At 36.0% G+C, this 13,215-nt stretch overlaps 1 protein-coding gene across 6 annotated transcripts in view; it reads left to right on the top strand.

Annotated features, from left to right (window-relative positions):
* LOC144381391 (uncharacterized) overlaps positions 1–12,935 on the top strand; it is an 89,632-nt gene extending 76,697 nt beyond the window's left edge. For 3 of the 6 annotated variants that reach the window (XR_013446555.1, XR_013446552.1, XR_013446550.1), the window contains 2 exons: positions 6,337–6,493; positions 11,174–12,935. Coding sequence is in view for 2 of the 6 variants with exons in the window: in XM_078069391.1 (XP_077925517.1) it covers positions 11,174–11,234 (61 nt within the window). In the remaining 4 variants the exon portion in view is untranslated. The remainder of the gene's footprint in view (positions 1–6,336; positions 6,494–11,173) is intronic. The other 3 variants (XR_013446553.1, XM_078069391.1, XM_078069390.1) reach the window with 1 other exon arrangement.
* Positions 12,936–13,215: the final 280 nt, after the last annotated feature.

Raw genomic sequence — 13,215 nt, 5'->3', positions numbered from 1 at the left:
TGGATTAGACCGGTGATGGGTATTAAGCAGGGCACGTTCTGCATGGAGCACTGGGTGTTATACACAAACAATGAATCGTGGAACACTACACCAAAAACTAATGATGTACTGTATGGTGACTAACATACATATTAAAAAAAAAGTGAAAAGACACTCCTGGTATTAGAAAAAATATTTGCAAATCATGTATCCGATAAGGAACTCATGTCTGAAATATATAAAATACACTTACAACTCTAAAAAGACAAATAACTGAAAACTTATGTCTATACAAAAACCTGCACACAGAAGTTTATAGAAGCTTTATTCATAACTGTCAAAATTTGGAAACAAATGAGATATACTTTAGTAGGTGAATGTATAAATAAACTGTGGTACATCCAGATAATGGAATTTAACTCAATGTTGAAAAGAAAGAAATAATCAAGCCATGAAAAGACATGGGAGAACCGTAAATGCATATTACTAAGTGAAAGAAGCCAATCTGAAAGTCTATCTACTGTGTGATTCCAACTATATGACATTCTGGAAAAGGCAAAACTGTGGAGACAGGGAAAAATATAAGTGGTTGCCATGGGTTTTGGGGAAAGATGGCCGAATAGATGGAGCACAAAGGATTTTTAGGACAGTGAAAATAATGAACCCATGTCATTTATCCAAACTCATAGAAAGTACAACACCAGAAGTGTACCCTATTGTAAACTATGGACTTTGGGTGATTATGATGTGTCAATGTAGGTTCATCAACTTTAACAAATGTACCATTCTGGTGGGAGATGTTGATAATGTGGGAAGTGATGCATGTGTGGGAGGCATGGGGTATGTGAAAGATCTCTGTACCTTCCCCTCAATTTTGCTGTAAACCTAAAACTGCTCTTTTTAAAAAAGTCAAATTATATGTTAAAAAAAAAAAGAAGGGGTGCCTGGGTGGCTCAGTCGTTAAGTGTCTGCCTTCAGCTCCGGTCATGATCCCAGGGTCCTGGGATCAAGCCCCGCATGGGGCTCCCTGCTCAGCGGGAAGCCTGCTTCTCCCTCTCGCACTCCCCCTGCTTGTGTTCCCTCTCTCGCTGTGTCTCTCTCTGTCAAATAAATAAATAAAATCTTAAAAATAAATAAATAAATAAAAAGCCAATTTCATAGAAACAGAGATTGGAATCATGGTTGCCAGGGGCTGGGAAAGGGGGAAATGGGGACATTTAGGTCAAAGAGTATATAAACTTTCAGTTCTAAGGAGAAAAAATTCCGAGGATCCAATGTACAGCAGAATGACTATTCTTAATATGGTATTATATACTTGAAACTTGCTGAGAGTAGATTCTTGCCATTAAAAAAAGTTAACTATGAAAAAAAAAGATAATAGGAAGGGAAAAATGAAGGGGGGGGGAAATCAGAGGGGGAGACGAACCATGAGAGACTATGGACTCTGAGAAACAAACTGAGGGTTCTAGAGGGGAGGGGGTGAGGGGATGGGTTAGCCTGGTGATGGGTATTAAAGAGGGCACGTATTGAATGGAACACTGGGTGTTATATGCAAACAATGAATCATGGAACACTATATCAAAAACCTAATGATGTATGGTGATTAACATAACATAATAAAATAAAATTAAAAAAAGACAAATCAATTAAACGTTGGCAAAGGAAATGAATAAGCATTTTTACAAAAACAAGATATACACATGTTCAGTAAGCACACAAAAATATGCTCAACACTATTAATCATTAGGGAAATGCAAATCAAAACCACAAGGAGATACCATTCCACATCCCTAGCATGGCCAAAATAAAAAAGACAAACAATAGCAAGTGTTGTCAAGGATGTGGAAAAATGGAACTCTCATATATTGCTGGTAGAAATGTAAAAGGGGCGCCTGGGTGGCTCAGTCAGTTAAGCGTCTGACTTTTGGTTTTGGCTTGGGTCCTGATCTCAGGTCCTGAGATGGAGCCCCTCGTCGGGCTCTGTGCTCAGTGTAGAGTCTGCTTGAGTTTCTCTCTACTTCTCCCTCTGCCCCTCCCTGCTGTGTGTTTCCTCTCTCTAAAATGAATAAATAAATCTTAAAAAAAAAAAAAAAAAGAACTGTAAAAGAGCGTGGCCACTTTGAAAAATAAAGGTTTCTCAAAATGTTAAGCATAGAGTTACCATGAGGTCCAGCATGATCCACTCCTAGGTATATGTCAAGAAAATGGAAACATATGCCCACACAAAAACTTATACACAGTGTTCATGGTAGCATTATTCATAATAGCCACATGGTGGAAACAACCCCAATGTCCATCAGCTGAAGAATGAATAAACAAAATGTGGTATATCCATACATGGAAAATTATGTGTAAATAAAGGAATCATTTGGTGATAAAAAGAAATGGAGTACTGATATGATACATGGTACAATAAAGCTGTAATTTAAAAGACAATATAGAATGTAGAATAGACCTAGAGAGAAAGGGAAACTTTTATATCTATGTTAACATTTCTTTTTTTGCTTTAATACTCTATGCTGTTTAACTTTCAAGCTGTCATGTGTTTATCCATTGAAGATTATTCCAACCCCTGTTTGTCCAAGTAATTTTAATTAGTTTAATTCATTCTTTTAATTCTGTTGTTTCAAAACTAGTGCCTGTCAAACTTATCAAACCATCACCAAATACATGTGTAAGCAGATTGAAATATATTGACTTTAGCAAAAAGTGCAACAGATTCCTATTAATTATTGGAACCACAATTCTGTTAAACTTAGAAGTATATTAACCAAATTATGTAACTTACGTAAAGTAGAATACAATCATTCTAAATTTCAGAATAAACAATTTGCTTTGCCAAGAGTAAGAGAAAAACAACAGCAGTAGCAAAAACAATAGAAACTGTTTTACCCCCATGCCAAGGTGGGTTACTTTCTTCCTTTGAAAATAACTACAGCTTTTTTTTTAAATACCAAAGAATGAGCTCCTAGATGTTTCTAAACTTGAAAAGTAGTCATGGACAGTTTGTTTCAAATATCATGCAACTCTTCTAGCCTATCCAGTAATGATCCAGTTATTTGTTAACCACCTGGGAAATGTGGGTGGTGTGGGTTGTCCAACTATCTTTTGATTATGTCCTTGGAAAGGAATAGCAGGTGCCATGCCAATGTTCCTTTGGGATTCTCTTAATGCCAAATAGATCGTGTTTTGAATTCCCGTCAGTCTCATCCCTTAATACGGATGAATTCAACCCAGAGTCATTAAATAATACTGTGACATATAAGAGTTGGGTTACTGCAGTGTTCACAAAACCATGGCCAGGAAAAATATGTATCAGAGGGCAGCAAACTCTAGTTTTCCTTGTTGTCTTCTAAACTGCACATCATATCTATATAATTGAGCCACAAGCAGCAAAGTGGTTGTACTCCTCCTCTCCCAGGGTTCTAGTAAGAATTCCCCTAATGAATCAGACTGATGAAATATTTCAGCTGTAAAATTACAATGTAGGACTGACAATATAGTCTCATTTACTTTTTAAGGAGACCTGTCTGGTTAATCGCAAGTCTACATATCTCACATTGATTAATTTAATTAGGTACTTTTTAAATGTCATTTTTCTACCCATAGAACTTTGAATTGAGTTTAGCCTTAAAAAGTTAAACTAAGTGGAATAATGAAATCAATTACCCTATTAGAATTTTTAAAAATGTCTTTGATATCTTTTAAACTTTATTTATGCAATCGTAGAATAAGATTGACAGTATTTACATTGAAATACATATGTAATTTAATTCTGAGTAAGAATAAAGCAGATGAGTAAGGGAAAATATCTTATTTTTCTTCCTATTTAAGGTATATTAAAAAATTAAATGTAAATTTCTTTTCTTTTTATTTAATTTATTTTTAAAGATTTTATTTATTTGACACAGAGAGAGAGAGAACACAAGCAGGGGGAGCAGAGAGAGAGGGAGAAGCAGGCTCCCTGCTGAGCAAGGAGCCTGATGTGGGACTCCATCCCAGAATGCTGAGATCATGACCTGGGCCTAAGGCTGACGCTTAACTGACTGAGCCACCCAGGTGCCCCTATAAATTTATTTTCATATTTTGTAGTAGACTAACATCTAGAGCAAAGCTTAGGAGAACTTGATACTTTAAATTAAAAACAATAGCTCAGTCTCTCACTAATTAGATCAAGAATCATTTGTCAAATGCCTGTATGTCAGATCCTATAATAGGTAACTTTGGATATTAACTGTATGGCCCATTTAATAATATCGATAAAATTAGTATTAGAGTGTTCCTTTGTGGCAGGCACTGTCTACCACTACTCTTATTTTACAGATAATGCAACTGAAATACAGAGAGGCTAAGTCACTTGCCTAAGGCCACACAGCTAGAAATGCAAAACTGTGATTCTAATGGAGGCAGCCTGGCTCTGAAGACCTCATGCTTCACCACTAGGCCATTCTGGACATTTTGTTTTTCAACTAAACCTGCTGCTGCCATTTTCCTCTTCCCTCTCTTCAGTGAGATCAATATACAGCACTTTGGCTTTGCAATTTTCTTTCATTTCTTCATAGTTTTGGACTTTTCCTTTCTATTTTTCTTCTCAACCCTGTTGTTGGCTCAAGCATCCCTATTTTCATGTCATGTTGATACGAGATACGTCACAGAACCCTAATCCTGGATGATGCCTTCATTATCTGATCTTGTTTTTTTTCATTTTTTATGAGATTCTTGAGGCTCCAAAATGATAATAAGCTTATGCATTTGGCAGATGTGTCTGAGTCATCAGTGATTGGACTAGTTTGAGCAACTAGCTAAAGATACTCATCTTGGTATTTGTTCATTCTGACAGTTTTTAGCCTTGGTGTATAGAGCGACTCATATGTCAGGCAATAATAGTTTCAGTCAGTACTCTTTAGTGATATCTCCAGAAAACCATCTAATTTCCAAGGGTTGTGATCATATTAGTCACACATGTCAGACTAAGTCATGTTTCTTTTCTAAAATAAAAAGCAAGAGATACTGTAATCCCCAAGGCAAACATCCTTCAAGAACAAAAGAAGATTTTCAGAGACTTAGTGAAACTCAATTCTCTCAAAAAATAGGCAATGCTTTATACTGTGAAACTTGTCATCTTAATCAGTGGAAACAAATGTGTTCTTCATTTAAATGTAAAAAAGTAACAAGTAATAGCTATTAAATTAAGAATCATAGTAATTTAAAAATTATTTAAAAATCATAATGATTATTAAAAAATAATACTGCCATAAATTTACAAATAGTTAATAAATATTTTTTGTTTCCTTCCTTGTTTTTTATCTTTTTTTTGGAAATAGAAATGTATCTATTTTAAAATATATTATTCTTTAACCTATTCTGAGACATTATTATTATTATTTTTTAAAGATTTTATTTATTTATTTGACAGAGAGAGACACAGCGAGAGAGGGAACACAAGCAGGGGGAGTGGGAGAGGGAGAAGCAGGCTTCCCGCTGAGCAGGGAGCCCCATGCGGGGCTCGATCCCAGGACCCTGGGCTCATGACCTGAGCTGAAGGCAGACGCTTAACGACTGAGCCACCCAGGCGCCCAGAGACGTTATTATTTTTTTAGATTCTATTTATTTATTCGACAGAGAGTGAGCGAGAGCATAAGCACCGGGAGCGTCAGGGAGAGGGAGAGGGAGAGAAGCAGGCTCCCCTGTTGAGCAGAGAGCCCAATGCGGAGCTGGATCCCAGAACCCTGGGATCATGACCTGAGCCCAAGGCAAACACTTAACCAACTGAGCCACCCAGACACCCCCTATTCTGAGATATTATTAATTAACATTATTAATACATATATTTTTTTATGTCAGGAGATAAAGAGCCAGCACATCTGTTTGTTATCTTAACCCCACAATAACACAGGAGAGCAGGAGGACTCTGGGGGACTCATAAATGTTCAGTGACCCATAGGTCAGTCTGCTAGGAAGTAGCAAAGCCTGGTAGAGAACACAATTCTCCAGTCTCTTAAGTTGGTGCACTTTCAATCCCTTGGTTTGTCCCTAAATGTGAGGAGGAAGAGAGAAGTCATGGGTAATCCCTGTCATTTCCTTGCTGTCCATACAGTGGCTCAAAGACTTGAGCATATGGGAATTACCAAAATTCTCAATACTTTGTTTTAAAGTCAGGATTGGGGCCAAAGAGTCTGTATTTTGATAGTCATATCTGTTGATTCAATTGCCCGTTCAAAGTCCAAAACTTAAAAATTCGACTGTGTTCTAATTCTATCATAATTTTTTATTTTCAGTAGGCAAATCATTTTTTAAGATTTATTTATTGATTTATTTATTTATTTATTTATTGATTTATTTATTTATTTGGGGCAGGGAGAACAGAGGGAAAGGGAGAAAGAGAATCCCAAGCAGACTCCTCGCTGAACACAGAGCCCCACTCGGGGCTCCATCTCACCACCCTGGGATCATGAAATGAGTGGAAATCAAGAGTCAGACACTTAACCAAATGAGCCACCCAGGCGTCCCTTCAGTAAGTAAATTATAGGAGTCATTAGATAAGGAATATGATGGGCAAACAGAGTGTGAGCAGTAAATTCAAGGGCAACTGAGGAACTAGAGTGAGAAGAGTCATTTAATTGACAAGAGTACATTTTGGATATAAGTGTCTCTCTATAAACAGTGTTTTCTGTTCTTACTACAACTGTTTTTTTCTTTTTCTTTTTTTAATTTTTGAAACTGGGCTGCAAATCTGGAAGCCAGTTTCTTTATAACATTTTCCATCCCTACATAAACCCCAACATTTGGAAGAAATGTCTGTTACGTGTCATTTTTGACACTTCTAATCTTTGTCCCTGAAGGAAATTGGCAATGAAAAGAATGAAACAGAAATTTCCAAAATCCAATAATCAAATTAAGTTTAACTTCTATCCTAGAAACAAGCAAGCCATTTTCAGAATTATTCTCAAGCCATTCATTTTCTTAATATTTGTTTCAAATTTTCCTTTGTTGGAAGATTTTTTTCTAACTGTATAATTAATGATTTCAAGATGTTTTCTGGTTCATCTCTAAAAAGTGGTCATCTTTGCAATTTAGGTATTAAGTTTATAGCCTACTGTGATTACATCAGACACAGATTTAGAGTTTTATTAGATATTGTAATTACTTTTTTTAGATTTGGTACTCTTTAGTTAAATTATAAAACTTGAAATTGAGAATGTGATTTTAAACTGTAATAGTGTGTACACAAAACATTTTTGTTACTGACCTATCACTTTATTGAAATCTGCTATAATTGACTGACTTACCATTTTTCAGAAATGATCAGGCTGCTTTTTATTTTTTTAAAGATTTTATTTATTTGTTTTGAGAGAGAGAGAGAGTGTGCACAAGCAGGGGGGAGGGGCAGAGGGACAGGGAGAAGCAGACTCCCCGCTGAACAGAGAGCGCCATGTGGGGTTCGATCCCAGGACCCTGAGATCACGACCTGAGCCGAAGGCAGACATTTAACTGACTGAGCCACCCACACGCCCAGATCAGGCTGTTTTTAACACTTAAAGACAATAAGCTCCTCAAGTTAAGAGTCTGTGTCTGATGTATCTGTGTGATCTCCCTCCTCAGCACACTGAATACATAGAAATTGTTAGTAAATATCTATGTAATTATTTTCTGTTATAAGAGTTTTGAAGACACACAGAGCAGCAGTCAGATTGTGAATCTTCCAGTTACTCATTTTCTCACTTTAGACAAATTAGTCAACCTCCTGTTTTCTTCATCTGTGAAGTAGGAATAAAAAAAGTACTGCCCTCATAGAGTTAGCTTGAGAATTGAATGTAAAGCATTTTACATGGTGCCCAAGCCATACCAAGTTCTCAGTTGAAGTTAGTTATTTTTGATGACCACATGTACATTATAATGGCAAACTATTGGGCAAAACCCAAATATGAACGTAGAGGAGATTGGGGGGATAGAGTTATATATGTGTGGAATGTTACATACAATGGAACATTATACCACGATGAAAAGGGATAAGGAAGTACTTTAGGTACTGATATGGAACTCATTACAAGAAATGTTTTTCCACTATGGAAAACAGTATAGAAGACGCTCAAAAAATTAAAACTAGAACTACCATATGATCCATCAATTCCACTTCTGGGAATATACCCAAAGGTAACAAAAACACTAACTTGAAAAGATAACTACACCCCCATGTTCATAGCAGCATTATTTACAATAGCTGAGACATGCAAACAACCTAAGGGTCCATCAATGCATGAATGGAGAAAGAAGTTGTGGTATATATATATATATATATATATATATATATATATGTATATAAAATGGAATATTCAGCAGTAAAAAATGAGAAAATCCTGCTATTTGCAACATGGATAGAACTTGAGGGCATTATAAAGGTGAAACAAATCAGGTAGTGAAAGAAAAATACCATATGATTCATTTATACGTGGAAATCTAAAAAAACCAAAACCCAAAAAACTAAAGTCATGGAAAAGAGGGATTAAACTTGTGGTTATCAGAGGTGGGAGGGGGAGGGGGAATTAGAGAAAAGTGGTCAAAAAGTACAAACTTCCAGTTATAAGATAGATAAATACGAGGAATGTAATGTCCAACATGAGGGCTGTAGCTAACGCTGCTGAATGATATATAGTTGTTAAAAGAGTAAATTTTAAGAGTTCTCATCACAAGGGGAAATTTTTTTCCTTTCTTCTTTTCTTCTTTCTTTTTTTATTGTATCTACATGAGAAGATGGATGTTAGTTGAACCTCTTGTGGTAATCATTTCAGAATATACATAAATCAAACCATCAAGCTCTAGGGCACCTTAAACTTATGCAGTGACATCTGTCAGTTATTTCTCAATAAAACTAGAAAACATATTGTTATCTAAAAAACAAAACAAAACATAGTGCAGAATGGGCATATATGCCACCATGTGCAAAAAAGAAAGGGGGGGCGGAATTATATATATAGCTCAGTGTGCTGGAGAAATCACACAGATGAATCAGATACAAACTCTCATCTCAAGGAGGTTATTGTCTCTAAGTGTTAAAAACAGCTTGATCGTTTCTGAGTAACAGGGAAAAAATATACATGCATATATAATCTGTACATATTTGCTTTGTGTATGCATAAGATATTTCTGCAAAAGTACAAAAGAAAATGATGCCATATTTTGCTTAGGGGGAGGAGAATTGTGGTCTTGGAGACAAAAGTAGGAGGGTGATTTTTCTCTGTGTTCACTTCTGTATTTTTTGAATTTGGAATCAAAGGAATATATTATTTATTTAAAATCTTAGTAAATGTAATTAAAATTGCTTGGAATGCCAAACTGGGGAGAGCATTTAAACCCAGACTGTAATGACAAAATGATAATGATCACTAAGAAAAATTATTTTATCATTCATGCAAAAAAACCACTCAGTGATTGTAGACAATGTTCTCTTAGGAAAAAATTAAAACTGTTAACATACTTCTATCGAAAATGTAATAAGAAAAACAAAAAATGTCTTCCTTTTAGTTTACAGGTTTTATTTTTTCCTCTTGGTCCCATAGTAGAAATAGTCTGCATATTTTCATGTAATGAGCATCTTTGGTAATGCCATATATCTTATCTTTATAGTACTATCCTAAATAATTTATTACTATATTTAAGTGAACATCATATTTAACTAGTGAAAGTTGACAAAGGCTGCCCATGCATAAGAATTTTTTCCTGAAGCATCTACATTCCTTCTGCACCATATAATTATAAATGACATGATTTTTATGGTATCTATTAATAAGGAATAAGTTATTATAGAGTCCAGTGTCAGAGTCACTCAGAAATCACCATTTTATGTTCTCTCTGATATGGACTGTGCACCTACAAGTGGTTGTTTAAAGATCGTTTCAGGACTATATTACTTAATGATTTTTGAAAGATAAGTCAGCTTTTGTTTTTATTTAAGAAGAGTAAAAACTGTAAGCCACACGACAAGAATGATCGGCTAAGCAACCATGACTTTATACTTGAGACTTGTTAGAGAAATGCAAATGACATCTTTCTGTTTGATCTAGAAGAAAAATCCCAATAAGAAAATATTGCATCTTTCTTGTGACCAAGAATAGTCTTATAATAGATTCCTTATATGTTAGGACTGAAAAGTGATGTTGCTTCTCAAAGTGAATGGAAAAAATAAGTTCAATATAATTAATGAAATGTTCGTTAATTACAGGTGTCTGTGTGGGGGGAGGAAACTGCCTTTCATACACACCAACGACTTCATACTTACCTTTAAAACAAATAGAACATGTTAAATTAATTATGTGGAAAACACTTGTTCCTAGAAGCAGTTTAATCAATTCTGTTTTGATTTAACTGTACAAGCATTACAGAGCAGGGAAAGACTTTTAAACAAGATTCAAGTACACTCCAAAGGGCAAGTACTTTTACATTTGACTCTCTCAGATTAACAAATGTCTATATTAAAAAGGGTGCCAAAACCAAAATTGAGATATAAAAACATGCTAATTTATATAAAGCTCTTAGAACTATGTATAGCACATTATAAGGGCTCAATATATGTTAAAATTATCAGTATTTTTTTGCAATGGAATCAGAAATATAAACCCGAAGGAAGGCTAAATCATATTTTTCTTCAAGAATATTTAACCAAACTATACCTGCAAAAAAGTACACAAATCCCAAGTGTACAGCTTAATGAATTTCCACAAAATGAGCACACCTGCCCAGATCAAGAACTAGAGCACGGTCAGATTCCAGAAGTCCCTTCAAACCCCAAACAATTGTTACCTGCCCCTCACTTCCCAGAGGTAGCTCTGATCTTTTTTTTTTTTTTAAAGATTTTAATCATTTATTCATTTGAGAGAGAGGGACAAAGAGCACAAGCAGGGGGAGGGGCAGAGGGAGAGGCAGACTCCCGGCTGAGCTGGGAGCCCGATGCGGGGCTCTCTCCCAGGACCTGGAGATCATGACCTGAGCCGAAGGCAGACGCTCCACCATCTGAGCCACCCAGGCGCCACTGAGGTAGCTCCGATCTTAACATGGAACACCATGGTTCAGTTTTGCCTCGTTTTGAGCTCCATTTGAATTGAATCGTACAGTATATATTTATATTAGTTTTGTACTCTGTGTAAAAGTTTACCACAAACTTAGTGGCTTAAAACAACACAAATTTATTATTTCACAGATTCCATGGGTTAAGACTCCCACGTCATATGGCTGGATTCGCTGTTCAGGGTCTCGCGTGACTGAAATCAGTCTGGATTCACAGGTTCTGAAGCTGACCTACACCAAGATAAAGAAGTGCTCCAGGAGCCCGTAGAGCTTTGCCAGGAATAATGGCATTGATTTTAGGTCAAATCTATTATAGAGTACAGCGGTATTTTTTAGACCCAATATTAGAGCAGCCTTTTTATAGGCCACAAAATGTATAATATTTATATATGTGTAGGAAAAATTCTGAAAGACTTCGAAATTGACCAAAAATGTATTCCTCTAGCATACCCTTTCAGGCTTTCTCACTCTTCCATTGTCTTTGCACTATTTTTACAGCCCTGCAAGTGGTAACTGATAATAAATGCAAAGATTCTTTCCCACAGAAGTACAAATTCATTGTGTTAGCTGTGCAATTTATTACTTGAGGATAGACCCGTTGCCCACCTATTTGTAAACTTTTTTCAGCATTCCTTACTTGCCTATGTATGTGTCATTCTTTTTTAAGTTTTTCTTTAAATTCCAAGTAACATACAGTGTTATATTCGTTTCAGGTGTACAGTACGGTGATTCGACATTTCCATGCATCACCCAGGTACACTCCTTAATCCCCATCACCTATTTCACCCCCCACCCCATAATCATCAGTTTGTTCTCTATAGTTAAGAGTCTCTTTCTTGGTTTGTATTCCTCTCTCTTTTTTCCCCTTTGCTTGTTTTGTTTCTTAAATTCCACATGGACATGTCATTCTTTAAATTTTCTTTTGAAACTGGTTGTAACATCTGACTGATTTCATCATCTGTTTAGTTAAATAACATCTTTGACCTGTGTTCATTTTATATTTGCATGAGAGTCATGCAAGTAGATTTTTTTAAATCTATTCTTAAACATAACTTAATAATACTTTGACTACGGTATATCATATAAATGCTTATTTATAAAAGCTAGAACAAATTTACTCTAAGTAGATTCAAAGATTTACAAGTATTCCAACTTCAAGATATATTTTTAAAATTTATTTTGAGTTCTTCATCAGGAATGAAGTGGACCTTTATGTTACTTTTCCAATGGTCTGCAGAGTGTGTTTTATAGGATCCATCCATAATTTGGTAACAATGTACATTTAATCATATTACTAAATCATTTTAGTAATTTCCCATGACTCTTCTGGTAAAACCCCACATCCCTAACTGGCCCCATGCTTCCTCCTCTGGAAGTTTTCCACACTCTAGAAATACTGGTCTTTCTTCAGTCTCCCAAACACAGCACGTATATTCCTGAACTCCAAATCTTCACCCATGCTATTGGTTTTGCCCAGAAAGCCTTTCTCCACCACCTACAATGGCTCCCTTTTATTTCTTCCCATCTTCCTTCTTTTCCCATTCCTTCCCTTTCTTTCTCATCTTCCCATCCTCCCCACCACTCCCAGAGCTTTATTCATTCCTATCCAACCTTTAGATTTCAACTCAAGTTTCTCTCCTTCAGGCAAATTTTCCTAATTCCACCCCCAAAACAAATCAGATCCCTTTGTTGCGCACTCTCAGCCCCAGATTTTCTTTTTTCTTAAGCATTTAACCCACTTTGTAATTATGTATTCAACTTTTTGGATAATTTAATTAACTTTTAAATTACGGTCCAGGTCTGTGTGGCTCACCTGTGTATCTGCAACTTCTAGTAATTTTATGTGTACTTCTAACATATTGTGTGTACTCAATAAATACTTAAATACATTGGCATCTCGGGCGCCTGGGTGGCTCCGTTGGTTAAGCGACTATCTTCAGCTCAGGTCATGATCCCAGGATCCTGGGATTGAGTCCCACATTAGGCTCCCCACTCTGCACGGAGCCTGCTTCTGCTTCTGCCTTTGCCTGCTGCACCCCCTGCTTGTGTGTGCATGCTCTCTCTCTCTCTCTCTGCCTAATAAATAAATAAAATCTTAAAAAAAATACATTGGCATCTCACTACTTTTCTTTGCCATGAGGTCAAACATGTGAAATTGTCACTCTTCAAATGTTT

Source organism: Halichoerus grypus, chromosome 3, assembly GCF_964656455.1.
Source record: "Halichoerus grypus chromosome 3, mHalGry1.hap1.1, whole genome shotgun sequence".
Taxonomy (NCBI): Eukaryota; Metazoa; Chordata; class Mammalia; order Carnivora; family Phocidae; genus Halichoerus; species Halichoerus grypus.
This window is presented reverse-complemented; position numbering and strand designations above follow the sequence as displayed.